Source organism: Rhineura floridana, chromosome 16 (genome assembly GCF_030035675.1).
Source record: "Rhineura floridana isolate rRhiFlo1 chromosome 16, rRhiFlo1.hap2, whole genome shotgun sequence".
NCBI classification, from domain to species: domain Eukaryota; kingdom Metazoa; phylum Chordata; class Lepidosauria; order Squamata; family Rhineuridae; genus Rhineura; species Rhineura floridana.
The window spans coordinates 20,700,957-20,727,390 of record NC_084495.1 but is presented as its reverse complement, the minus strand read 5'-3'; the positions used below and the strand labels follow the sequence as shown (position 1 = coordinate 20,727,390).

The 26,434-nt window shown below is 45.5% G+C and overlaps 1 protein-coding gene across 7 annotated transcripts in view; it reads left to right on the top strand.

Moving 5' to 3' along the window:
• The first annotated feature begins 5,777 nt into the window (after positions 1-5,777).
• Positions 5,778-26,434, top strand: part of DRP2 (dystrophin related protein 2) — a 60,675-nt gene continuing 40,018 nt past the window's right edge. For 2 of the 7 annotated variants that reach the window (XM_061598542.1, XM_061598549.1), the window contains exons 1-2: positions 5,778-6,242; positions 15,582-15,728. In XM_061598542.1, the coding sequence (XP_061454526.1) occupies positions 15,621-15,728 (108 nt within the window). In that variant the 5' untranslated portion in view covers positions 5,778-6,242; positions 15,582-15,620. Of the gene's footprint in view, positions 6,243-15,581; positions 15,729-16,813; positions 16,842-18,603; positions 18,623-22,019; positions 22,114-23,975; positions 23,994-26,434 lie in introns of those variants that run through there. The other 5 variants (XM_061598544.1, XM_061598548.1, XM_061598546.1 and 2 more) reach the window with 5 other exon arrangements.

Sequence of the window (26,434 nt, the reverse complement as noted above, 5' to 3'; positions counted from 1 at the left end):
GCTTAGAAGAATTTGGTAACGTGCCTCTGAGCATAGGGTGAGTGGTGGCAACACCTGCAGTCTCCAGAGATGGGGAATTACATTTTTGTGTGTTTGTTGGCATTCTTCTTACTTTGCTTTTTTCCTGTGTTACTACTGTTTCTACAGAGAATCTAACCTAGAAAATTATATTTCTCTCATTCATCCTAGAAATCTGTCAAATTTATGTTTATTAATTTCAGAGCCTTTTTATTGGTCAATGTCATGGTGGTGAAGACAGCCTTTTGTGTTTCAAATGGGAGGTTATGTTCTATTTCTATTCCTATTCTGGGTGCATTAATAGTTGAATCTGAAACTGCAGTTTGATGTAAAATCAGACTGATTACAATATGTTGCTACTTAAGCAATGACTCCAGCTGTTGGAAAAAACAAACTTGACCTGCGCAAGATGTGTTTTCAGCCTGCTATGCTTAAACCACTCCACTTAAGGGAAGGTGGGCATGATCAATTAAAAACACACCTAGAATTTTGCTAGAATATATTTCACCTCCCACTGTTTCATCTTGTGCAAACAGATGCTCCTGCCAACTCCAGGCGCTCTTGGATGAAACCGATTATCTAGATCCGTTTCAATCCGGTTTCGGCACCGAAACAGCCTTGGTCGCCCTGTATGATGACCTTTGTCGGGAGAGGGACAGGGGGAGTGTGACTCTGTTGATTCTCCTTGATCTCTCAGCGGCGTTTGATACCATCGACCATGGTATCCTTCTGGGGAGACTCGCGGAGTTGGGTGTCGGGGGCACTGCTTGGCAGTGGTTCCGCTCCTACTTGGCGGATCGTCACCAGAAGGTAGTGCTTGGGGAACATCACTCGACACCATGGACTCTCCATTGTGGAGTCCCCCAGGGATCGGTCTTGTCCCCCATGCTTTTCAACATCTACATGCAGCCGCTGGGTGCGGTCATCAGGAGTTTTGGAGTGCGTTGCCATCAGTACGCTGATGACACGCAGCTCTATTTCTCCTTTTCATCTTCCTCAGGTGAGTCTGTTGATGTGCTGAACCGTTGCCTGACCGCGATAATGGACTGGATGAGAGCTAATAAACTGAGACTCAATCCAGACAAGACCGAGACATTGTTGGTGAACGCCTTCCCTGCTCAGATGGTGGATGCTTACCCTGTTCTGGATGGGGTTACACTCCCCCTGAAAGAACAGGTACGTAGTTTGGGGGTTCTTCTCGACTCTTCCTTGTCTCTCGAGGCCCAAGTGGCCTCGGTGGCACGGAATGCGTTTTACCATCTTCGTCTGGTAGCCCAACTACGCCCCTATCTGGACAGCGACGACCTCGCCTCCGTTGTCCACGCTCTGGTAACTTCAAGATTGGATTACTGTAATGCGCTCTATGTAGGGCTGCCCTTGAAGACAGTTCGGAAGCTTCAGCTGGTGCAGAATGCAGCTGCCAGATTAGTGACGAGGACCAGTCGGTCTTCGCATATAACACCTGTCCTGGCGCGTCTGCACTGGCTTCCTATTTGCTTCCGGGTGAGATTCAAGGTGCTGGTTTTGACCTATAAAGCCTTACACGGCGTGGGACCTCAATACCTTGTGGAACGCCTCTCTCGCTATGAACCTACCCGTTCACTTCGTTCAGAATCTAAGGCCCTCCGGGTACCAACCCATCGGGAAGCCCGGAGGGTGGTTACGAGATCTAGGGCCTTTTCTGTGGTGGCCCCTGAGTTGTGGAACAGCCTCCCCGAAGAGGTACGCCTGGCGCCTACACTTCCATTTTTTCGGCGCCAGGTAAAGACCTTTTTATGCTCCCAGGCATTTTAATCTTCTTAACTTTTTTAATCTTTTAATCTGTATTTTAATTTTTGTAGTATTTATTTTGTTTTTGCTGTGCTTTTCGTTGTTTGTTTGTATATGTTTTGTATTTTTATTGTGATATATTGTATTTTATTTTGTTTGTTCACCGCCCTGAGAGCTATTTCGCTAAGGGCGGTATATAAATTGAAATAATAAATAAATAAATAAATATGCTCTCATGTCCATAGGAAACTATTCTGCAGAACAGTCAGTGCCATTATTCCACAATTGTTTTTGTAGCTTTTTTTAGTGTCGCAAAGTGTTGTTGTACTTCACATACAGTATTCACAGAAACAGAAGCAAAAAAAAAGATTTACTCTAGGAAATTTCATTAAAATTGCAAAGAAAATCAAACATACTTAAAGTGACTATCTCAACTGTATCAACTCTCTTAATACTGTTGCTTCCTCCCTGCTAAAACAAGATCACCACAGTGCATGTCTTGTTTCTGTTATTTGGGCTGATTGTAGATGTTGGCACCACTCACCATAGGGGGGGGTGGAGAAGAGGGAGGGAGAGCTGGAGGGAGAAGAAGGGAGGAGGAGAGAAGAGGGGAAAGGCAGGTCTGATTATTTGCGTGCTTATTGAGTTCAATGGGATTTACTCCTGTGTGATCATAGGATAGGTAAAACTGACCATGGGGGAGGGGCAAGGGAAGGGGCAGAGGGGGAGGGGCAAGGGAAGGGGCAGAAGGGGAGAGGAGGGGAGGGCAGGTTTGATCATTTGCATGCTTTTTGAGTTAAATGGGATTTATTCCTGTGCAATCATGCTTAGGATAGGTGAAACTGACCGGCGTGAGGGGAGGAGACCGGGTGGGCTGACACTGGGCAGAAGGGAAGGTCCTTTCCTTTCCAAAGAGAAAACACAGTGAACAGGATCACTGTTTTTCAACATTTCTCCCACGTTTTTATTCTACAGCAAACACATGTAGTCTCCCACCCAAATGTAAACCAAAGCTGTCCCTGGCCACATCCACACCAGGCCTTTATTTCACTTTGGACAGTCATGGCTTCTCCCAAAGAATACTGGGAAGTGTAGTTAGTGAAGGGTGCTGAGAATTGCTAGAAGATGCCCTGTTCCCCTCACAGAGCTTCAATAAGAGCGCTGACTGTTAAACCACTTTGGTCACTAGAGCTCTGTTGGGAACAGGAGTCTCCTCTCAGCATCCTTCACAAACTACACTTCCCAGGATTCTTTGGGGGAAGCCATGACTGTCTAAGTGAAACAAAGGTGTGGTCTGGGTGTGGCCCCCTGATTAGGCAAGACAAGCAGCTGTCAGTCTGGCTTTTAGATCACTGACTGTTCCTACAGAGCATGGCCAGGCTTATCATTTACTCCAATACTAAATTTCTTAAATTAATTAAAAATTGGCCAGGCATTTTTTTTTACTTTTAAACTGCAGAAGATGGTCAGAGTATGGGGCAAGGTCAATAATAGGATTACAGGTACTCTGTGAACATGGCTGATTTTTAATTAATTCCAACAAATTATGAGAACTCTGACAGAAAAAAGTCCAAAAGGAGTCTGGTTTTTTTCTGTCTCTTTTTACAATGAACTCTCGATTTTCTCTGTTTTGTGTAACGTCATGAAAGTTTAGAGTGTTAAGCTTTTCTGAGTTCAGGACTAAGTTTGGTAAGGTTTTGTTTTGAAATGAGTTTATGGGAAGCAGCAGAATGGCATGGGGGGTATTTTCAATTTAACATTATGGAATGTGAAAAAGCCATGCTGGCTGCAGTATACGGCCACTCATGGCTGTATAATACAATCCTGGGGGACATCCAATGTTAAGCATAGTCAGAGTAAATTCATTTAAATAGATGGTCTTTAGTAATTTTAGGTCCATTAATTTCAAGGAGTCCACTCCAACTGGGCTCCTACTTGGATATACATTTAATAAATAAATTAAATAAATAAATAATAAAAACTTAGATATTACACTCTTAAAGGTTGGAGTTCTCTAAAGCATCCTGGGAACTGTTGTTTAGTGAAGATATTAAGAAAATTGTTAGAAAACTCTTCTCCCCCTAAGGAATTTGGGAATTACCTTGAGTGGGGAGATTACTGGGTTTTTTAAGAACACATGTACATGCAATATGGTTGTAGTATAGATAGGTGCTGTGAGACACATACATTTTCAAAGTTAAGATAGGTCTGGGATCCTATTGCTTCACATTCAGGCTAAAGATGACTCTTGGATCTGGAAAGGTGTGAAGACTACTACTGTGTTAAACGAACCTATGATACTTTTTTCCCTATGGCTGCTGCCTGACAAGCTTTGGTTCGTTCAATTCTGTGATTTCTGACCATCCTAGCCCTACTACAGCCCCTTAAAGCTGTTTCTGATGTGTGTGTTTTGTGGGCGTATTCTGCAACATAGCTTTGATGCAGTAATAGTGCAGTAGTGGTGGTTTATTCTGGACCATCCATGCATCATTCTACTTTATTGGTTGTTCTGCAATGCTTCCCCAATCTTACCTCATTGTTGCCATCGACAGGGGCTGCTCCTATGCTGCAATAAAAGCAGGACAAAAAATAAACTGGAATATTTGTATTAAAGTTACAGGATTTCAGCAGGCTGTTACAGTGACATCCAGCAATGGGAAATGAAGCCCCAAAACATTTGCAGGCACAAACAGTATTGAAAGTGGGATCTCGTATAGATGCCTTGAGCATGAGCCCAAATCATCAGGGTTGCAAAATAAAAAGGTTGCCTGGAGGAACTCTTCATCTTGCCCTGCTTACAATGCCACTGTCAAGTGAATACTGGCTCCCTTTCCATCATGTTCAATTGCTGGAGGCAGCTAGAGGAGCTTGCTGAGAAGTCAAGTCTTCTGTCCCTTTTCAAATTGGAGGCCACTTAATAGCTTAATGATTTGGGAATACTCTCTGTTTACAGCCAAAGATTCACTTTATGCTTGAATTTAAGCCCACTGTAGTTTACCTGATTCTCATGATTGAGTCATGTTTGTGCTTACATGGGATGGAAGTTTGGTTAGTAGTTCTAGGTGGCGTCTAACCCACTGAGCGCCTGCTGCACCTCCACCATCACACACTCTAATCCAGGTATAAGGAACCTTTGGCCAGCCAGATGTTGCTGAACTACAACTCCCATCATCCCTGGCCATTGGCCATGCTTGTTGGGGCTGATGGGAGTTGTAGTTCAACAACTGCTGGGGGAGGGCCATAGCTCAGTGGGAGAGCATCTGCCTTGCATGCAGAAGGTCCCAGGTTCAGTCCCTGGCATCTCCCAGTAGGGCTGGGAGAGACACCCTTTCTAAAACCCAGGAGAGCCACAGCCAGTCAGTGTTGGCTACACTGTGCTAAGATGGATCAATGGTCTGCCTCGGTATGAAATGGACTGCCTTCAAGTCGATTCCGACTTATGGCGACCCTATGAAATGGGTTTTCATGGTAAGCGGTATCCAGAGGTGTTTTTACCATTGCTTCCTCTGAGGCTGAGAGGCAGTGACTGGCCCAAGGTCACCCAGTGAGCTTCATGGCTGTGTGGGGATTCGAACCCTGGTCTCCCAGGTCATAGTCCAACACTCTAAGCCAGCCTTTCCCAACCAGTGTGCCTCCAGATGTTGTTGGACCACAACTCCCATCTTTCCTGACCATTGGCAATTCTGGCTGAGGCTGATGGGAGTTGTGGTCCAACAACATCTGGAGGCACACTGGTTGGGAAAGGCTGCTCTAACCACTACACCACACTGGCTCTCCTAAGAGCTTCCTATGTCAGGCCTCCTGTGTTTTTTCAGCAGCTGGGTGCTGAGCAGAAATCCAGCCGAGCCGATGACGCTGTTCCTACCTTGCAGAGCAAGTGATGAGGATGAGGATGATTTGGGGGGGAGGGGTGTAAGGCAGAGCACACCTTCGTGACCTGTTGCATTTCAGCGTCTCATGCAAGACCGTGCTAGCTGGAAGGGCACGTGCGAATAGCGGCAAGGGAACGCCCCGTCGCTGCACGCTTCGCTTCCGTAAGGCTGCGAGGAAGCTCAGCCTGTTTCCCAGCTGAGAAAGGGAGAGCGAGAAAAGAGTCTCCGGGGTCACGCAGGGGGGCCGATCCCTCCTCTTCCTCCTCCTCTTCCTCGCCGGGGCGCGTCTTTCGGCTTCTCTCGCTTGCTGCGTCTCCCTCCCTTCTCTCTTCCCCATCCTTCTCTCCTCTCCTGGTCCAGGAGGAGCGTTTTCGCTTTGACGGTTGCTGCTGTTGCCGCCAGAAAGTGATCTGCTGGCTCGCCTCTACTTCCTGCCGCCGCCGATCTGCTGGAGCTGGGATTGCCTCCCAAACCTCAGTATGCTGCTTTGGCACGGGGGGGACCGGCACCTCCTTTGCTGAGCCGGCCAACGACAGCCCTGTCACCCGCCACCCACCCACCCATCCCTAGAAAGAAAACAAGGTAGGCCCACCACCATCGATACTTGCAGAAGACGATCATAAAGGATCGAGGTTGAGCCAGCCTTACAAAGACATCCCCACCATCACCAATCGCATCCCCATCATCTCTGCTCGCCCTGTGTCCTCAACAGCTGAGAAGGGGAGGGGCCTCTCATCTTAGAAATACCCCCTAAAAAACCCTTTGCATTTCAGTTTCTTTTTCTCTTGAGAATTTCCTCCTAGATGAGTGCCAGTTTTGCCCAGATTATTTTCCTGCCCATTCTGATACATTCCAGAGGACTAGCCGAATTAATCTCGCAAGATTCTGCCTGTGCATAGTGTTGAACAATAAACTGCCCGCTCTTTGCGTTCCCCCCTCCTCCCCGCAAATCTCCCAAGAAAGAGAAAATCTGTAATAACAAAATGATTGCCTTGATAAGGGGGGTGGGTGGAGGGGGGATCATGGAATGAAGGCCCCAAGTTTACTTAGCATCTTCTTCTGAGGCAACAAAGAGATCTTGGGGGATCCATTGCAGGCAACACCCTGGAAGATCTGAGGGGTGATCCTTGAGAAAAAGGAAAATGAATTAAATATTAGAGGCTTGTGGCGGGGGAGGAGGAAGTGTAAAAAATAATCGATAGTGAGCCTCTATAATAGGAGTTCTTAACCTATGGCTGTGAAACCTGAAGGCTTCAGGGGACCCATGAACCAGGCACAAAAAAAATTCCATTTGTTTATTTGTGGGGGTCCATAGGTTTTGTCAAAGCCTCAAAGGGCTCTGTGAGCCCCCCAAAAAGGTTAAAAACTGCTGCTCTAGAAGCTAATGGTGTGTGCCCAACAGCTTCGGAGTAGGGTATGTGGTCATTGCCTGCCCGCCCGCCCAAAGTTGGCAATCAAATAAGAAAAGACAGAGGAAAAAGTCAGGAGGGGGCACTTTGACTCCGGCGGGGGGCATGTCAGATTTCATTAAGGCAAAAATGTTGGAAAAGGTAGTCAGAGCAAGATTTGAAGGTCTGCTCATTCTTTGCTCTTTAAAGCTTTGATTTGGATTCCTGCATTGAGCAGGGGGTTGGACTTGATGGCCTTCCAACTCTACTATTCCATGATTCTATGAAAGCAATGAAATGGGCCTAAGTACTAATAAGCACACACACCAAACTCACAAATCCCTATACTTAAGAATCAAGCATGACCATCTGACCTGCGTTGCTGTGATTATTACAGGGTATCAAATGTTGCTGTGATTATTACAGGGTACCAAAAGCATTTGTTGTGGTTTCTTTTTCACAGTCACCGCTTTTTTGGTTTTGTTTATTGCAGTTGAATCGTGAAGAATAAAGCAGTAGAATAGACGTTAAACACAATTGTTTTGGCTCCTTGTTAGTATCTCCATAACACACGCAAGAATGTTAATGCGGGTCAAGCAGTCATCCTTTATTTTTAAGCAAAGAGTTTTGTGAGTTTGACGTGCACCTTTAGTACAGGGTAAGCACATTTAATTGTGTTGTAAGAATAGACACTTAGTGCATGGAACTGGTAAAAAAAACTGGCCAGAGATATAGGAATAAAAGCATATGAGCTGCACAATAGGGAGGACTGTGCCATCCTTTTTTTAAAGTATGAACTGCCTTTCATACCAGGAGATCCTGGAAAAAATGGGAGTTGGAGGTTTCAGTTCAGAAAAGATCAGGTGTCCTGGCCTCCAAACAAATAGGTAGCCAGGTGAGAAGTTGGCCTCATTGCATCAACTAGTGTTCAAAATACAGCATACACCTCTGGCTTTTCAAGCTCAGGATTTCAAAGCCGAGAGAGTGATGTTGCTTGTCCAGGTGAATGTCAATATAATAACATTTTGACTGTTCTTTGTTTTTAAAGAGGATAAATATTTAACCAGCAACTGTGAACTGAACGTACTGTAGCAAAAGAAAGGATGTTCAAGATGTCAGGAATGGCAGAACTTCAGGCAGGAAAGAGAGAGAAACTTTTTAACAGGGTGATAGATGGTGTACAACAGTTTAGCAAACAAGGAACAAAGGAATATGTCAGAATAAGGAGTTTAAAGTGTCCAACAAAACTAGTGCAAATATATTGTGGCATAAGCTTTTTGCACACCAGAGCAGAAAGTGCATTTCATTAGATGCATTAAATCAGGGATGGGGAACCTGTGGTCTTCTAGATGCTGTTGGATTCCCAACGTCCATCAACTCCAGCCAGCATGGCCAATGGCCAGGGATGATGGGAATTGGAGTCGAAAACATCTGACCGGGGAAGGGTTGTCGCTCAGCGGTGGAGCACCTGCCTTGCATGCAGAAGGTCCAACGTTCAGTCCCTGGCATCTCCAGGTTGGACTGGGAGAGGCTACCTGAAGAGCCACTGCCAGTCAGTGCGGACAGTACTGAGCTAGAGGAATCAAGGGTCTGATTCGGTAGAAGGCAGCTTTCTGTATTCTTCTTACGTTCCAATGTTCAGGATAGCAAAGGCTGACTTACAGTATACTAAAACAATGCATTTAAAAAGGCAGGAAGAATGAAAGTGTCTTTGTTTAGAGCTTAAAGGGTGGCAAAGTTGCTGCTAGGCAGAGCTCCTTGGGAAGATGATTCCATAAAAGCAGCAGCACGATGGAGAAGGCTCAGTGAGCCACTGCCCACCTTGCTTTGGAAGGTGGCAACACCTGAAGCAGAGCCTCTCAGTGCATCTGTTGACTGGGACATTAAATTCATAAGCAGCACAATCCTATGCATGTTTGCTCAAAGGTAAGTTCCACTGATTTAGTGGAGCTTACTCCCAAGTAAGCATGCACAGGATAACGGCCTCAAAGGCCCAGAAAACATTTTTTTTGTTTTCCTCTAGCACATCTTGAGTTGAATTTCTAATGGACTTTGAATGGGGATGGAGTTGTTTTCACATATACTGGCCTCTGATCTTATTAGGGATTATCTCTCATATTTCTTGTGGTGTTGTCATGAACTCTGATCCCCTAACTGCCCCCCCCCCAGAATTATTTGGATGATGATTTTCAATATGCTGTTATATTTAAACTCATGCTCATGCTACTGTTTAAAGCCCACAATGACTTCGGTCCCTAATATGTGAAAGAATGCCTCCTTTCCCTACAGAACTTCTTGGGCATTGACATCAGCAGAGGGGGCCCTTTTGGTAGTTCTGCCACCCTCGGAAGTTTGGAGGATGGTGGACTGGGAGAGGGCCTTCTCTGTGGCAGCCCCTAAGCTGTGGAACCCTCTCCCCACCAAGGTGCATCTGGCAACTTCATTGTACAGTTTTAGGCGAATGGCCTTTGACATTTGAGACCTATGTTTGTAGGGCCCACCCTATTTTTTGATTTTAGGCTGGTTTTCATACTGTATTTTAAAATTGTTGCAACCCACCCTGCGACCTTTGGGTGAAGGGCGTGTAATAAATATTGATCATCATCACCATCATTATCCTTTTGATACTTTTCAAGATTGTACTGCTATAGCTGGTGAAAACAGTAGTCATGCTATAATCAAAGAATGGTTCACTAAAGTGTCAGCGGCTGTAGAGATGGATATGCTTATGGCAAGAATGGGGAATTTGGGCCCAGAAGCCAAATGTGGTCCTCCAGGCCTCTGTATCTGGCCCTCTGGACTTCCCACAGGCCATTGTCTCCTTCCTGGCTCCATCCCTCATTGGTCCTGCTCTGTGTCCTCCTTGATTGTTTTTGCCTAGTTGGAATGTTTCCTTGCACTGTGACAACTGGCCTCTTGCTTTCCTGAATTGGGAAGGGGCATGTTTAGAATCGTCTGGCTTTTGCATGGCTAGAATGTAGCCTACTGTACAAAGGTAAAGGTCACACCTGTGGCACCACTCACTTGTGCCTCTGCCCCCACCTGCCACTGCCCTGTGGCCCCTGGAAGGCAGTGTGGCCCTTGAGCTAAATTAAATTTGCCACTCCTAGCTTATGGCCGCAATCCTACTTAGTGGGAACAAGTCCCATTGAATTAAGTGTGATTCAGCAAAAGGATTTGCTGTCCCTGGAGGAATGGACTTATGCTCATTTAAGTTTGAGAGATAAATGGACTCCTTGTATATTGGGATAGATAGAAGGATGAAAAGGCAGATTTGCATGCAATACTTTTAGAAATTATTTTTTTAATGGGAAAGGGTGTCGCCTTGTTTTGCTCCTGACTTGGCCAAGCCAACAGGGTTATACAAACAGGCTCTCAGTGAAACAGCGTCCCATGTTTTGCTAAAAGAAAGTGCACTGAATTTGAGCATGTAGCAAGTTTTTTGTTTTGTTTTTAAAGATGGATTTTGGGCACCATGCCTGTGGTAGAACTACAAAGATGCCATTGTAAATCCTGGATAACAAGGTGTAGCTAGCCAAACAAATCTAGCCTTGTCACGCTATAGGGAAGGGGGGTCCAGAATGATGGAGCCAAAAAGTGAAGAGAAGTGTGTGAAAAATGCATCCATCTCCCTGTTGTTGCTGGGATCTGCTGTAGGAGAGAGGAGGGCTCAGTAAAACATTTTGGAAGGAGTAAAATAAAATATGAATCCCTGCCATATATAACATATCAGATTCCCTGTGCTACATTCAGACTAAACTTGGGTTTTTCATACAGTGCTGGATAATCTTGAGCCTACTAATCGGTGCAGAAAATGATGTGCTAGGGATAGCCTAAAGAAAAAGGATGAAACTCATGCAGTCCTCACCCCATTTACCTGGGAGTAAGCCCCATTGAAATCAAGGAGGCCTCCTTCTGAGTGGACATGCTTAGGATTGCAGGCAGCCTTAATGTGGTTCTACATAGGAAGCTGCCTTATATTGAGTCATCTACCAGTGGTCCATCTAGCTCAGTATTGTCTACCTGTCTGGCAGACGCTCTCCAGAATTTCAGATAGGGTTCTCTCCAGCTCTACTTGGAGATGCTGAGGATTGAACTTGGGACCTTCTGCATGCAAAGCAGATGCTCTTACCACTAAACTATGGCCATTCCTCAAGCTGGGCTTTGACCTAGCTGATGGGAGTCATAATACCTGGTATATTCCACTGCAGTGATCAGAGCTATATCTAGCATAAACATTGCATTTAAAAAACCCAAATCAGTTCCATTTCTCAGCTGAATTCTGTGACCTGCCTAAATTATACAAGTCAAGTGTGTTTGCCTATTTAGCACTCTCTTCCTGCTCACTGCAGAGAAGGTCAAATTGCTGTAGAGGGTGCTGTAGCCTCGCCCCTTATCTCACCTAGTCCTCATCCCGTTGCAGCTTCTAATATTTCACCAAGTATTAGCACAAACGTTCTCACGTCTTATGGGCTGGAATCGTAGCTTTTAAATAGAAAGCAAGCAAGCTGAGATTTTTGGGGTGCTGAATTCTGCACTGAGTGCTACTAACTGCTGTATTTGTCCATAGTGGTTGCAGCATTGCAGAATCCTGTTAGGCCTGGATGTAAGCCCTGACCTGGCATCCAGGTCTTGTACACCTGTTGCTTGCATTGGCTGCTGATACCCCAATTAGGCTGATGTGTTTCTTTGGGCCTCTCCAGACACTCTTTGTATGATGCATCATTCATGATGATTTATGATCCTGCTTTAATAAGAACATAAGAAGAGACTGTTGGATTAGGCCAGTGGCCCAACTAGTTCAGTATCCTGTTCTCACTGTAGCCAACCAGATGCCTATCGGAAGCCCACAAGCAGGACCCAAGTACAAAAACACTCTCTTCTCCTGTGTTTTCCAGCAACTGGTATTTGGAAGCAGAGCCGCCCCTAGGCACTGGGAAGCGGGGCAGTTGCCCCGGGCCCCGCACCTTGGGGGGCTCCCACTCTTGGTGATCTGCTCACCAGCCGGCTCCTCCCTGCCTGCCTGCTCGCCTTCGCCACGCCAGGCAGGGCGCAACGTTATCTTGCTCTCTTTCTCTCTGCCTGGCACAGGGGTTCGCTCGCGTGCCCGCCTGCCCGCCATGCCGAAGCCGCCACTGCCACCACCGCTCCTGCTGCAGTCAGCGAGCGGTAGCCACCCCGGGGACAGTGAGATGGGCCGGCAGTTCCAGGACTGGTGCCTGCGCACCTACGGCGACTCAACCAAGACCAAGACGGTGACCCAGAGCAAATATAGGGGGCTCCCAACTACATGCTAAGGGAGGGCCTGTTTGGAAGCATGCTGCCTCTGACCCTATTCAACAATGTGTGTGCCTGCAAATGTTTCGGGGAGGACATACTGCTTCATTTCCAACTGGTGCATGTCCCATAGCTTCCTGCCGAAATCCTGTAACTTTCTGTACTACAAAATGCTCCAGGGATGTGTGTTTGTGTCCTGCTTTTGTTGTGCTGTAGCACAAGAGTACCTCTCCAGATGGCAACACTGCAGCAACATTGTGGAAACATTGCAGAATAACCAATAAAGTGGAATGACGTGTGGACGGTCCAGTAGAAATCCATCACTAATGTGCTATTGTGTTAGGTTGCTTCTAGACAACTTGTTTAATGAGCATTTGGCCTGCCTTGATTGCCGAGCGTTGAGACAACATTTGCTATTTAATGAGCATCCATCATGATTTGTTTGTGGGGAGATTAGAGGATGTTGTGTCAAAGCAGGCGTTACCCGCACTTCCCTCCCCGTGTGTTTCCCCATCACTCCCCTTATTGCAAAAAGTCCAGTCTTTGGGGGAAACGGGTTTCATTCACAAGTGCTCCAAACCAGCTTGAATTGTGTAGCCTGAATTTGCCAGGATGTGATTGAATCCCATCTGCAAAATAGCGACAGTCTGGAAGCGCTCCCAATGGGCTGTGCAACTGAAGGATTAACCTAGGTGAACCCCCCCCCCAACCAAAAAAACCAGTCTGGAGAGACCCTTTATTTTATTAGATTTCTTATCATGTTGGGTATGTATGGACTTTCCCCCCTTCATAATGTTATTTGTTATTTAGTTTAATTTTTGTAAGTTGTATTGTTTTCATTGATGTATTTGTATACTTGTGTTTATTTTTTTTTGTAAGCCGCCTTGAGGGCCTTTGGCCGAAAGGCGGGGTATAAATATATTTATAATAATAATAACAATATGTATGGCAGCCATGAGGGGCCATTATGGTACTAGTGGAGTGGTGCAGAGTTCTGCTGCTGAGGACGAGAAGGAAAGAGGCTTGAGGGAAGGCTGTAGCTCAGTGGCAGAGCATCTGCCTTGCATGCAGAAAGTCTCAGGTTCAGTCCCTTCCCTGAAACTTTGGAGAGCCGCCACCGGTCAGTGTGAACAGTACTGAGCTAGATTGACCAGTGCTCTGACTCAGTAGGGAACTGTAGTTAAGTGAAGATGCTAAGGAAATTGTTGCTGAACTCCCAAGTCCCATCATCCCTAGCCATTGGCCATGCTTGCTGGGGCCGATGGGAGTTGTGGTTCAACAACAGTGGGGAAGGGCCATCGCTCAGTGGGAGAGCATCTGCTTTGCATGCAGAAGGTCTCGAGTTCAATCCCTGGCATCTCCAGGTGGGGCTTGGAGAGACCCCTGCCTGAAACTCTGCTGCTGCCTGTCAGTGTAGGCAACACCAAACTAGATGGACCAATGGTCTGACTCAGTATAAGGCAGCTTCCTATGTTCCTTTATGTGCTAGCTGGGTCACAGAGAAAGCAGGAGCTCTAAAGGTTTGCAATTCTGGAAGGTTTTCCTTTTTGGATTTGTTCTGGGCTGTACAACTGAAGGGTTGACTGGGGTGAACTGAGTGAAAAACTTGCATCCAGGAGGATTGAAATAAAGACAGCCCGGTCATCATGTGACCACCTTGTGGTAAAGCCTCCACATGCTATACAAAAACAAAACTGGTTCACTTGAACAAGGTTTGTCCCATGTGAGCCATTTTCTCTGCAATTAACATCATTAATTGTCTGTTATTAAAGAGGAACCAGAGGATAGTCACTGACAAATCATTGGATCCTGGTTTTTTTTTCCCCATTGCCATCCCATCTAGTTTTGCATCTCGTTTGCCGTGACTTTTTTTGACTTTGGATGCAATTGTAGTACCAAGTCCAGCCTATCCAGTGTGGCCTTGCAAAGCGCTGTGAAGATGTCTCACTGCTACTGGCTCTTTAATTATTTTCTTTGGGTTTTTTTTTTTTAATTTTCTGTGCTGCCTTTACACCATGTTTGCACAACATGATCACCTGGCATAATTAGTCTTCCCAACCAAAACCAGCCCTTTAATTAGTTTTTTCCTCATGGTGGAATGAATAAATTAAATAAATAAATAAGAAAATTCTGGGATTGCAGGAGTTATAAGTAGGAAACAGCTAACTAAAGGCCACTGTGCAGCCAAGAGCTACCAGGGAATGAGTAATCAAAGGTCCAGTAACTGGGATCATTCATGAATTTACTTCTGAATAAACATATTCTAGGACCTTGCGGGTGGGGATGAGCCTTGCTTATGGAGATGAGCCTTGAAAGATGTAGTCCTGTTTCCATCTTATTGTGAAAGAGAAATCCCTTGGCATCACTAACGGGCCCTCGAGTGGCAGCTCAGTCCTTGCATGGGATGAGACTGAGGGTTGGGTTTTGTGGTTTTTTGGCTGTTGCTTATATAAAAACCAACATAAATGCAGTTATTTCAATGAGATTCCCAGGGAGACTCCATAATAAAAGCCCTAAACAGAAGTTGGTTTTGTGAGGCCTGTTACGGCACCATTCTCGTCAGATGGCATCTCTGCCTTCATAATCCGCTGTTGGCTCCCTTTAAGGAACAGGCATAGCTTGAATGGTGAGGAACGAAAAACCTCAGAAGAGTCGTCATTCTAGTTGTTTAAAGCTGTAAGGGCAAGGGGTTTTTCTCGAACAACACTTTGCATTTCAGGAAAGGAATCCTTGTAACCCTCGAATTTACTCATTGACAAAAGTTTCTTTAGTATTACATTTATATCCCATGTTTTCTCCAAGGAGCTAAAGGTGGCATAAATCATTTTCTTTTTCCCCATTTTATCCTTGCAACAACCCAGTGAGACGGCCTTTGGCGTACCATTGATATGGGATTCTGCAGACAGGCTTGCCTCCTAAAATGCCACAGAACTACCTAACAGCTCCCAGCACCCTTAACAAACTACAATTCCCAGGATTCTTTCAAGGGGAAGCCATGACTGTTAAAGTAGTATAAGAGCGTTTTAAATGTATGGTGTAGATGTGACCATAGTTGCTTCTATGGATCTTGCAGTGAGCAGGAGGTTGGACTAGATGACCTCTGAGGTGCCTTTCGACTCAATAATTCTCTCCAAAAAGAGGTTTTCAAAAGTACAAGATGGCAAAGTCCTGTAATCACGCTGAAGAAAGGATTAGGGCAAATGTCTCCTGGATCCCATGAGGCAATTGAGTAACTTCTGCTCCCCTCTATTTCCAGTGTTCCAAAGAGGATCTGCCCTCATGAGCATCTGTTCTAATGCAGCCAATGGTCATGCAGGGATGCTCTTTCACCCTCCCCAGATGTCATGAGTGGCATGCCACAGGCCAATCTCGTCGCAATAGCACCTCCCATACGCAGTCTCAGGTAAGAACCTCAACAGTTGTTTTTTTTATTTATCTTTGTTTATGGTATTTTCATAAATTGCTTTTTCCAAAACCGATAACTAAAAGTAAAATGAAATAAAAACAACAGCAAAACAAAACAACAGATCAAGACCATTAAAATTAAGTTTTAAGAAATAAAACAAAGCAACACAAGTTGCTAAAGCACTCCAAAGCCAACTGAAATAATTAAAAAAGGATCTGCATTCTTTTATGAAAATTTAGCAGAGATTCTTATCTTCCCAGGTAGAACATTTCAGATGCTGGGACGTACAGTGATAAAGACCATGTCGTCCCAGCTCAGGGGTAGGGAACCTTTTTCAGACCAAGGGCCACAATTCCACCTGGGCGGCCTTTCAAGGGCCACATGCCAGTGGTGGGTGGGGTTAGAGGGAAAAGTGGGCGGAGCAAAAATGTAAATTTTACCTTGGTGCAGCAGGTTAGTTTCAACACATTCACCTGCCCCTCTTTATTCAGACAACCAAGAGGTATGATCAGGATTCTAAGGGCGGTTCCAGGTGACCTATGTATTAAGTATTCATTGTGATTTGTTTGTAGGGAGGTTAGATAACATTGCGTCAAAGTAAGTGTTATTCCACACTTCCCTGTGCATTTTCCCATCACTTTTCTTATTGCAAAAAGTCTGATCTTTTGGGAGAAGCGGGTTTATTGCACAAAAGCTCCCAATCAACAAGGGCCCATCTAGTCCAGCATCCTGTTCTCACAGTGGCCAATGAGATGCCTCCACAAGCAGAACATGAAGGCAGCAGCCCGCCCACATTGCTTGCCTCCCCAGCTACTGGTGTTCAGATTTACATTCAAAGTGCTGGTTTTGACCTATAAAGCTTTGTGTGGCTCAGGATCTCAAGGACCACTTCTCCCTGTATGAACTGACCCGGACCCTTCATTTGTCATCTGAGGCCCTTCTTCATGTGTCCCCTCCACAGGAGGCTCGGAGGGTGGCAACATGAGAACAGGCCTTTTCAGTGGTGGCCTCCCCGGTTGTGGAATACTCTCCCCAGCGAGGCATGCCTGGCGCCTTCTCTATCCGTCTTTAGGTGCCAGGCCAAGACTTCCCTTTTCACTCAGGCCTTCGGTATGTTGTCTTAGTCCTTTTTGTTTGGGTTTTAAATTTTGTATATGTTTTTAAATTCAGTTTATATTGTGAGTTTTTAAAAAATGTGTTGTAAGTCACTTAGAGACCACTAGATATGAGGTGACTAACAAATTATATAAAAATAAATAATAATACACTGCCTCTGACCATGGATGCTTAGTAGCCAGCAATAGAGTGCTCATCGTCTAAGCATTTGCCAAATCCCTTTTAAAAGCCTCAACGGTGGTGGTCATCGCCACATCCTGCAGCAGCAAACTACTCACATTAATTATGTGTTGTGGTTTTGAGCATGCAGGGACCGCATTTCCATCACGTCTGAGCCTTTCCAGGCCTATACAGGATGAAAGGGAAAGGGTGTCCATGGTGGGCTTTTTGATACTTTGCTTCTACGTGTACGTGAGGCTGCATTGTCCTCCTTCCCTGATATAAGAGATGAATTGGGATGCTTGTGTGTGTGATTGTGAGAGAATGAGAATGGATTGATTATAGATGACTAGAGCGAGTAGGGATGTGCGACAGATTTGTTTCAGTTCATATTTCAAGCTCAATTTGCACTCTGCGAAACAACACAAGAACCAAAATGTAGCCATCCTTCGAAATTCACACTTATCTGAATTTTGCAATGCAGTTCACCATCATTGTTTACAAAAATACGTACGTTAGGGAAAAGTGTGCATGAAAATGAATATATGCATGAAAATAACTTACAAAAATGCATTATATGATGAAAAAATGCTTTAAAATGTGTATAAGCCAGAACTTCCTACAAAAATGTGTTTATTAGGAGAAATTCACACTAAAATGCCAAGAGAATTTCCATGAGGATTTAAAAAAAAATCCACAAATTGCTGGAGAAATCTGGAGAGCTGCATTTTAGAGTAGAAAAATGAAAAACGGAAGGAAGTGAAATTGACAGAACTTTCCATCCCTAAGAGAGGGGGGAGTGAGAGGGAAAAGGTGCCCCACCCACTTTTGACTTTGGCCACGCCTAGTGGTGGTGTGTGTCTGCCAGCCACTTTCTCCCAAAAGGATGCAGCCCCAACCCCCAAAAGATTGCCCACCCGTTTTAAGAACAGAAAGAAAATGGTTCTTGCCCTAACAAATCTTAATTTCATATATGTGGTTATGGGGTCTGAACTGGAGGTAACTGATAAAGAACAAGACCTCGGGGTTATCGTGGATAGCTTGATGAAGATATCGACCCAGTGTATAGCTGCTGTGAAAATGGCAAATTCCATGCTAGAGATCGTTAGGAAAGGTATTGAAAATAAAACTCTCGATATCATAATGCCGTTCTACAAATCTATGGTACAACTACATTTGGAATACTGTGTACAGTTCTGGTCGCCTCACCTCAAGAAGGGTATTGTAGAGTTGGAAAAGCTTCAGAAAAGGCAACCAGAATGATCAAGGGGATGGAGCAACTCTCTTATGGGGAAAGGGTGCAGCATTTGGGGAACTTGAGTTTAGAGAAAAGGCGAGTAACTGGTGGCATGAAAGAAGTGTATAAAATGATGCATGGCATGGAGAAAGTGGATGAAGAAAAGTTTTTTCCCCTCTCTTGCAACACTAGCTCATGGATATGCAATGAAGCTGAATGGAAGATTCAGGACAGACAAAAGTACTTCTTCACACAGCGCATAGTAAAACTATGGAATTCGCTCCCACAAGAGGCAGTGATGGCCAGTAAATTGGATGGCTTTAAAAGAGGATTAGACAAATTCATGGAGGACAAGGCTATCAATGGCTGCTAGTCAGAGGTAATATGCTTCTGAATACTAGTTGGTGGAAACCACAGGAGAGGAGAGTGCTGTTGTGCTTGGGCCCTGCTTGCAGGCTTCCCATTGGGGCATCTGGTTGGCCACTGTGAGAACAGTATGCTGCACTTGATGGGCCACTGGCCTGATCCAGCAGGCTCTTAACTGGTGTTTTCTAAGCCTTCTGCAATAGCTTCCAGGCAGGCTTCAGCCCCACAAATATTTCACTATAGAAATTTTAGAGACAGAGAGAAAGGCAGAGGTGGTGGACAGGCACGCAAGAGTGCAAGAGGCTGATGGAAAGAAGCAGAGGGCAGAAAGAGAGAGGGAGCTTTTCATCATGTGCCTGTAGGTGGGACTGAGCATAAACACCAGTAAAAAAATCTGTGGGAGACCATTAGTGACGGGAACAGAATCCTCTTGGCCAAAACAAAGACATTTTCCCCCTTCCTTCAGTGCTAAAGGGTGTGGTGAAGCCAAGGAATTTTCAGTATTCCCTGCAGGGAACCTGGGTCACTTCCAGATGATCTGTTTATTGAGCATTCATCCTGATTTCTTTGCGCAAAGTTTGCAGGAAGGTTAGTCCACCTGCTATTTACTGAGCATTCATTCTGATTTATTTGCAGGGAGGTTATATGACATTGCATCAAGCAGTCATTGGTCCCCTCCTCCAGACTGGTGTTTTTTTGGAGGTGTATTCTGCAACATGTCAACGATGCAATAGTAGTGCATTAGCGGTGGATTTATACTGGACCATCCACACATCATTCCACTTTACAGTAGGGCCCCACTCATATGGCGGGTTATTTTCCGGACCCCCGCTGTAAAGCGAAAACCATTGTAAAGTGGAACTGATTGAATAGAATGGCGCGCGATGCCCCAAAACTGCAGTAAAAGCGGAACAAGCGCCGTATGAGTGGGGCTTTAGTCTAATTGCGTCTAATTGAGACCACTGTATTAGCGAATCGCTATAAAGCAAAGCGCTATAAAGCGGGGCCCTACTGTATTAGTTGTTCTGCGATGCTTCCCCATAATGTTACCTGCATTATTGCCATTTGGAGGGGCACTCTTGTGCTATAGCATAACAAAAGCAAGACAACCCCCCTCCTGCATACGGGGGCCCTCCAAACAACCTATTTATTGAACCATTCAGACTGATTTCCTTGCAGAAAGCATATGTGGAGGTTAGACTGTATCCAGTCCTTATGAGAATTCGTTCTGATTTGTGGCAGGGTGGTTATATGACAAGGAACATTCATTCAGATTTGCTTTTGGACTGTGGTCTTCCCATTAGTCATTTGTTCATCCCACACTTTTCAGTGCATTTCCCCATCACTTTCCAAACTGCACAAAGTCCACCTTTTTTTTCAGTGGATTTGTTGTGCTAGAGAGACAGAGTCCCTTAATCTACTTTAAATGCGAAAACCTGAAGTTCAGATATGTGATTGAATTCCTTCAGTAAAATAGTGACAGTCTGGAGATGCCCTTGTGGTTTGAATATTTACAAGATTTCAGCAGGAAGCTACAGGAAATGCACCAATTGGAAATGAAGCGGTATGTCTTCCCCAAAATGTTTGCAGATGCAAACAGTATTGAAAGCGGGATTGTGTATAACCAGGGTCGGTTCTAAAGGGCGGCCAGGTGGGGCACTGGCCGAGGGCCCCTGGGGCTACAGGGGCCCATGGGGGCCCCTGTGCTCCCCTTCCACAATCAACGGCAGGATTGCTGCTGCGGATAGCAGGGCAGGAGCTTCAGAGCTGCCCACCATTCCCCTGCTTCACCTACCTTTCTTTCTGCTGTTTTTTGCGGCTGCGCGCACTGCGTGTGCAGGTTTGCCATCAATCAATTCCCTAAGGGGCTGAAGCCTCTGCCGCCATCTTGATTGATGGCAAACCTGCACGTGCAGGCATGCTGCTGAAAAAACGGCAGAGAGGGGGAATGGGGGGCAGCTTGGGATCTCCCGCCCTGCGATCTGCGGTACCAATCCTGCCGCGAATCGCAGAAGAGGAGTGCCAGGGCAGGCTGGTGCCCAAAGGCCCCAGCATGCCTGGGGCCAACCCTGTGTATAACTGTCCTGGTACCTTCATGAGCACAAATCATCACAAATGCACAATAAAAAGGATGTCTTGAGAGGCCCATGATCCCACACATTTTCCTGTCACTTATCACAAAAAGTCCTGTTTTTTGGGGGGGGGTGGATTTGTTGTGCAAGAGTGTCAGATCAACTTCAATAGTGCAGCCTGAAATTGCTGTATGTAATTGAATCCCAGCTGAAAGTAGCAACACTGAAGTGCTTTTAGTCTTCAAGAAAACAGCTGGTTTCCCCACACACGCATACACAGAGACCTTTTCTCCCTGCGTCATGCACCAAGCCCCATCACAAAGTATAGCATTGGTGGCTGGTGCCTATACTGATAAGGCGGAAAGCTGGGATTCCAACAGTAGGTGGCGCCAGAGCCAATGACAGGCAGAGCCAACGAATCCTACTTTTGTCCCCATCCTCCTGCTCCCTGCTGAGTTCTACAAGGTGCAATATTGAGATTAAGGAGGGGGAAGCAGACAGCCCCCCTCTCCAAGACTCTTTGTAAGTAAAAAGGCAAGCAGGTGGGGGCTGGCGTACCCAGAAGTTGGTGGAGTAGTGCCCCATTCGCCCAAATGGTCCAGCCTCCACTGTTCCATGGATTCCAAAGAATGTGAGGAAGGCAGAGTGGCATTTAACTTGTAAGTAAATGCTATTGCGGGATATTGGTCATGGGAAAGGGCACTTCTGGGATCATATTGCACTATAAGTGCTCCATTTTAATTCCACTTCCAGCTGATTGCAGAGGGGCAATGCCTCAGAGCTAAAGGGTCATAGTGTGGATGCAGTTAAGATGTCGTTGGGGCAGGGGAGAGACTTGGTTCAGATCTAATTGGGCAGCAATCCACATGGGTGCCCTGCCTTCCCTACCATGCACTGTGTGATATGCTACGCCCTGTTTATGACTGTGACTTCCGAGCATCTGGCTGTTCACTGTTGGAGACAGCACACTGGGTTCACTTATTCTGTTCTTGTGGAGGTTCCTGTTTTGAGCTGGCATTCCGTTGGTCTGAGCATCACAGAGTTGAGCGTGACTGTCACAAGTCCACGCTAGGAAGGCAGGATCCTGCCCGTGACCTTCAGCCTCCCTCTCACATAAGCAGCTGCTCACTCCCCCTCCCCCAAGAATCAAGTGGTTTGGAGGGTGTTGGAATTCCACACAAACAATGCTGCGATTCACAGGCCAAACAGTGGCTGTTGCTGCCACCCCCCTGCAAGATTCCTAGGGGGTCAGCAAAGAGGGTAGCAAGCCACTCCTTTCTGCCCGCCCTCCCTTCCTTTCCTGCCTGCAGCTGCTGGATGTCCCCCCCCCTTCTTTCTCTTTTTTGAATGGCTTCAAGAAGGGTGGTGGTCAGCACATGCTTTCCCATGGAGCTGCCGGGGAGCCCTGCTGGGGATCCTCACCTCTGCGCAGGTAAGGGAGAGCCGTCTGCAACGGCAGGGTGCGTGTGTGGATCTACAGACAAAGCCGTTCATGTGGATCTGATCTCTGGGCAGGGTGGGGTGAATCAACCAGCCTGACTTCCCTGCAATTGTAGGGAGCAGTTGGAGTATTGATGCTGAAACTGATTTCTGTCCCCCCCCCTTCTCCCCCAGAAGATTTGGGTTTGGGGGAAGGAGTGATGGGGGCACCATTCACATCTGGCCATCGCATTGTTTCGATGTCCTGTGGCTCCTGGTGAGTTATGAACCTCTTGTGCAAGGTTGCATGTTTGGTCTGACCCCTGGCTCCATGTGGCGGTGGGTTTTGAAACCTCTGGAGTTGTCTTTTGCCGTCACTCTGTGGCAAACGGGTGGTCTGGAAAAAAAAACCCATTCCCTTAGGGCTCTCCTCCATGGCTTGGGGTGTCTACCTCTGAACATTGTTCCTGGCTGACGGAGGAAGGCTAACCTACTTTAGCATTGTGAGAATCAGTGCATAAAAAGGCAACAGCTCTCCATTTCGAAGGAGTCATGAGATGCAGCAGTGGCATGAATGATTTCTGATGCTTATCTGTCTAAGTTTTCTTTGTGCTGCCTGTTTTTTTCCCTAATCTGTGTTGCTTTTGATGTCGCTGCAGATCAGGGGCCTGTAAAATTAAAGGCCGTCTTGAGATTGATGCACCAACCTGACCTCTGCCTAGCCACTTTCCTGCCAGGTAGATAGATGCTGCCAACTGTGGTCCTGCTGCATTTGCAACGCGCTCCCTAGAACAGGTGCAAAACTGACAAGAATTGACGCTTCCCAAAATTGTAATCGGACATTGCAAATTTGCAGAGTTGTCCAGTTTCGTTGAAAATACTTAGAGCAAGCCTTCTTAAAAAAAGCAATTGAAATCTTAAAAGTTTTTTGGTGCAACCTTTTAAGCCTCAAAATATTAAGAACTAGTTTGCCAAATGCAGTACTTTACACCCAATCTTCTCCCCAACATTCCTAAGCCTTCAAATATAATTTCCATAATAGGGAATGCTGTAATATCTATATATTGAAAAGTAGAATATATGCACTTGAATTTTTACAAGCAAATCTATGTTAGGAGATTTTGCTGGAGAATTCCCCCTCCCCCATGGACCAAATTCTCTGTTAGAATCCCCCTCCTGGCTCCTTCCCTAGACCATGTAATATTGTTGCTGAGTAGCCTTTGCCCTCCCAACAGCAACACTCCCTTAGGGTGCCTTTGTGCTAAGAGCCTTACAAGGCTTCAGCCTGCCATTGCTGGAGGCCTTGAGGTTGACGGCTTCTAATGGAAGGCTATAAACGCTACATTGCTTTGAAGAAGAAACGGCCAGTTAGTTCGAGGGGGAAACTATGGCCAGCGCAAATAATGTCACAGTGGCACCGCAAGAGGCAATCACTATGAAACAGAGCCCTGGAGGTGGCGCAAGGAGAAGAGTAGGAATGAGCGACTCTGTCAGTTTTGGTTTCTCTCTGATTCTCATTTTTCCAACCTCTCCACACCACTTTACTTTTTGTTAAGTGCTCTCATCAGCATTTTAGTGCGAATTTCTCCTAATATATAAATTTTTGTATGCAAGTTTGCCTAATATACATGCTTTTGCAAAGCAATTTCCCCTGATCTAATGAATTTTTATATGTTCTTTTCACTGCTGTATGCATTTTTATGAACACTCTACTTTTGTAAACTGCTTAGACGCTTTCTTACAATCAAGCAATGTATACATTTTGTTACATTAAAACAGTTTATGCCTTTCTTTACACATTACTCGCCTTGAAGAACTGTATTGCAAAATTCAGAGAAATGTGAAGGATAGCTGTGTTCCAGTCTGCATATTGTTTCTGAAAGTGTGAATTAGGTAGGTTCATCTTTCAGTGCAAATTGAAATGGATTTCTTCCCCATACCTAGAGGAGAGGCTGGCATTATGGAGAGGCGCAAGGATGTTGTGGACTACATCCAGCCTACAAACTAGCGATCCCCACCTTTGCTGTACTGACTACTGGATTTTGAGCTATCTGATGAATACATATCCCAACAAACTTGAAACGTGTTGGGAATGACATCAAGCCATCATTGCATTTTATCAGTGAGCCCTACTGCACCTTTCTTTTGCAGCATGTGTGTGCACTACGTTATGCTTCCACCTGTCAAAAGTAGAGGTTAAAAAGGAAGTGCACTGATCATGGTGCACTAATCATTTAGCGCCTCCACCGTCATAAATTGTGCCGCCCTACGAGATCTGCCACACAGGACCTGCTCTCAGTTCCGCCAACTAAAGTGGCTAGGTTGGTGAAGACTCGGGAGAGAGCTTTCTCTGTGGCGGCCCCCTCGATCTGGAACTCCCTCCCAATAGATCTTCGACATGCCCCTTCCCTAGAAATATTTCGCCAGGGCCTGAAGACTTGGCTCTTTAACCAGGCCTTTACAACCTCTGAGACTTCTAGGATAAATTAGCCTTGTATTGAAATGCTGATAATTTATTATACTGAACTTGTATGTAATGTATTGACTATATCTTATTTATTGTATTTTATCATATTTTACTGTAAGCCGCCTAGAGTGGCCATTGGCCAGATACGCGGCCTATAAATTAAAGTTTATTAAGTTTATTTATGGAACTTTGGGGTAATGTGAAGGCAAATGGTGCAGATAAGTAGTTGGCCAACATAGAAGCCCAGACCAGGCTTCCTGGATTACTTTACGCCAGGTAGCAGACTGTGAATTTATGTGCATTAGGAAGTGTTTGTATTTCGTAAATGAAAGAGCCAGATTTCAAGGTTTGATCCACAGTTCCTGAGTTATAGCCTCCTTCTTAGGGAATCTAGGCAGAGGAAAATAATGAGAGGTCAGAAGCAAAGTGGTGTGTTTTATCCTGTGGTGTATTTTTATCTTGTCAAGTTGCTTTGAGATATTTTCTTCATATAAAATGACTAATAGCAGGCTATTTTCCCTAGAACCCTCACCACAAAAAATGGTCACCCAATCAAATGCATGATGAAGTGAAAGTGCTAGGGGAGACATGGGTGTGTGGTCCTGTTGGGCTTTTGCCTTTGGCTCCACCCCTTTTTCAGTCAGGCCCCACCCCTGTCAGATATGGTGAGACTCCGCCCCCTGAGCCAAGTAGTGCAACCTCCTGGCCCGCCAGGCACTCCCGGACTCCACTCCTGTCCTAAAAGGAGCTAGCTCTGAACTGCCAGTTTCTACTCCATCTAAGGGTGTGAACGAAGGACACCTAGCAGTCCTAGGTAGAGCCCAAGCCTGCCCCAGAAGCCTCGCTTTCCCCCAAGCCAGCTTCTCTCTGACCTGAGAACTGTTACCTTAATCAATGTGTGGCAAATCCCAGGTATTTACAAAAAGTATTTGCTGGGTGTGGTCCTAAATCCCTTCTGGAATAGGGGAAATCAGGTAAACACAAGGGCGAGGGAGTGTGTGCAGACATGTAAATAAACACCTGTGCGCATGCGCAAATGATGGGAGCATGTTGATGATATTCTGGATGGAGAGACAAGGTGGGGAAACAAGCCAAGCAACACACATTGGTCTAAGACATCCTCACCCTGTCTCCACCCACTGGTGTGTACATGGAGCAGGAGATTTCGATACACACCCAAACCGTGCTGATGTGTACAGCGGTGTGCAAATCTGAACTGAGACGCAGTGAGGAAAAAAATGGCCTCGCTGTGTTGTAAGCCAATAATGTGTACATGCCCTGAGTTTCCCAGTCCTTGGTCCAGTACTCGCCGGCTCAAATCTCAGGTTAGGTGCAGCTTCGTTGATGTACCATTAAACATTATCAGCCCCGAGCAATTGTGTGTGTTGTTTGTGGAGAGTCCTGGACTTCATTTTAATACTGGAAATGTTCCTTTTGGGCTGGTACCTGGGAGCCCAAATTAGTGGCTTGCTTCTGGCTAGCTGCAGCTGCTTTTCCACAGAAAACTAAATTAATCTTAAATAGCTTATGCTAAAAAGAAAGAGAAAAATATAAGATAAGATCACAAAAACAGCAAATTAATAATTGCAGTCAATGTGCTGATAGGCAGCAATACAAAACCAGAAAACTCCAACAGATGGCATTTTAACAGTTTTTTAAAAATAGCAGATTATCATATATAATAATAGCGATCGCCATTATCAGAGTGCCAGTCTTTAAATACCCAAAACAGCATTGGCAGTGTACAAGATATCAGCTGGTTTGGGTTTGCAAGTGTGCAAAAAAAAAAGAGTCTTTAGAAAAAAAAACGTAAAGAGAAGGAACCCTAAAAATCCTAAGGCCATTGAGAACTGAGCATGCTCAGTGA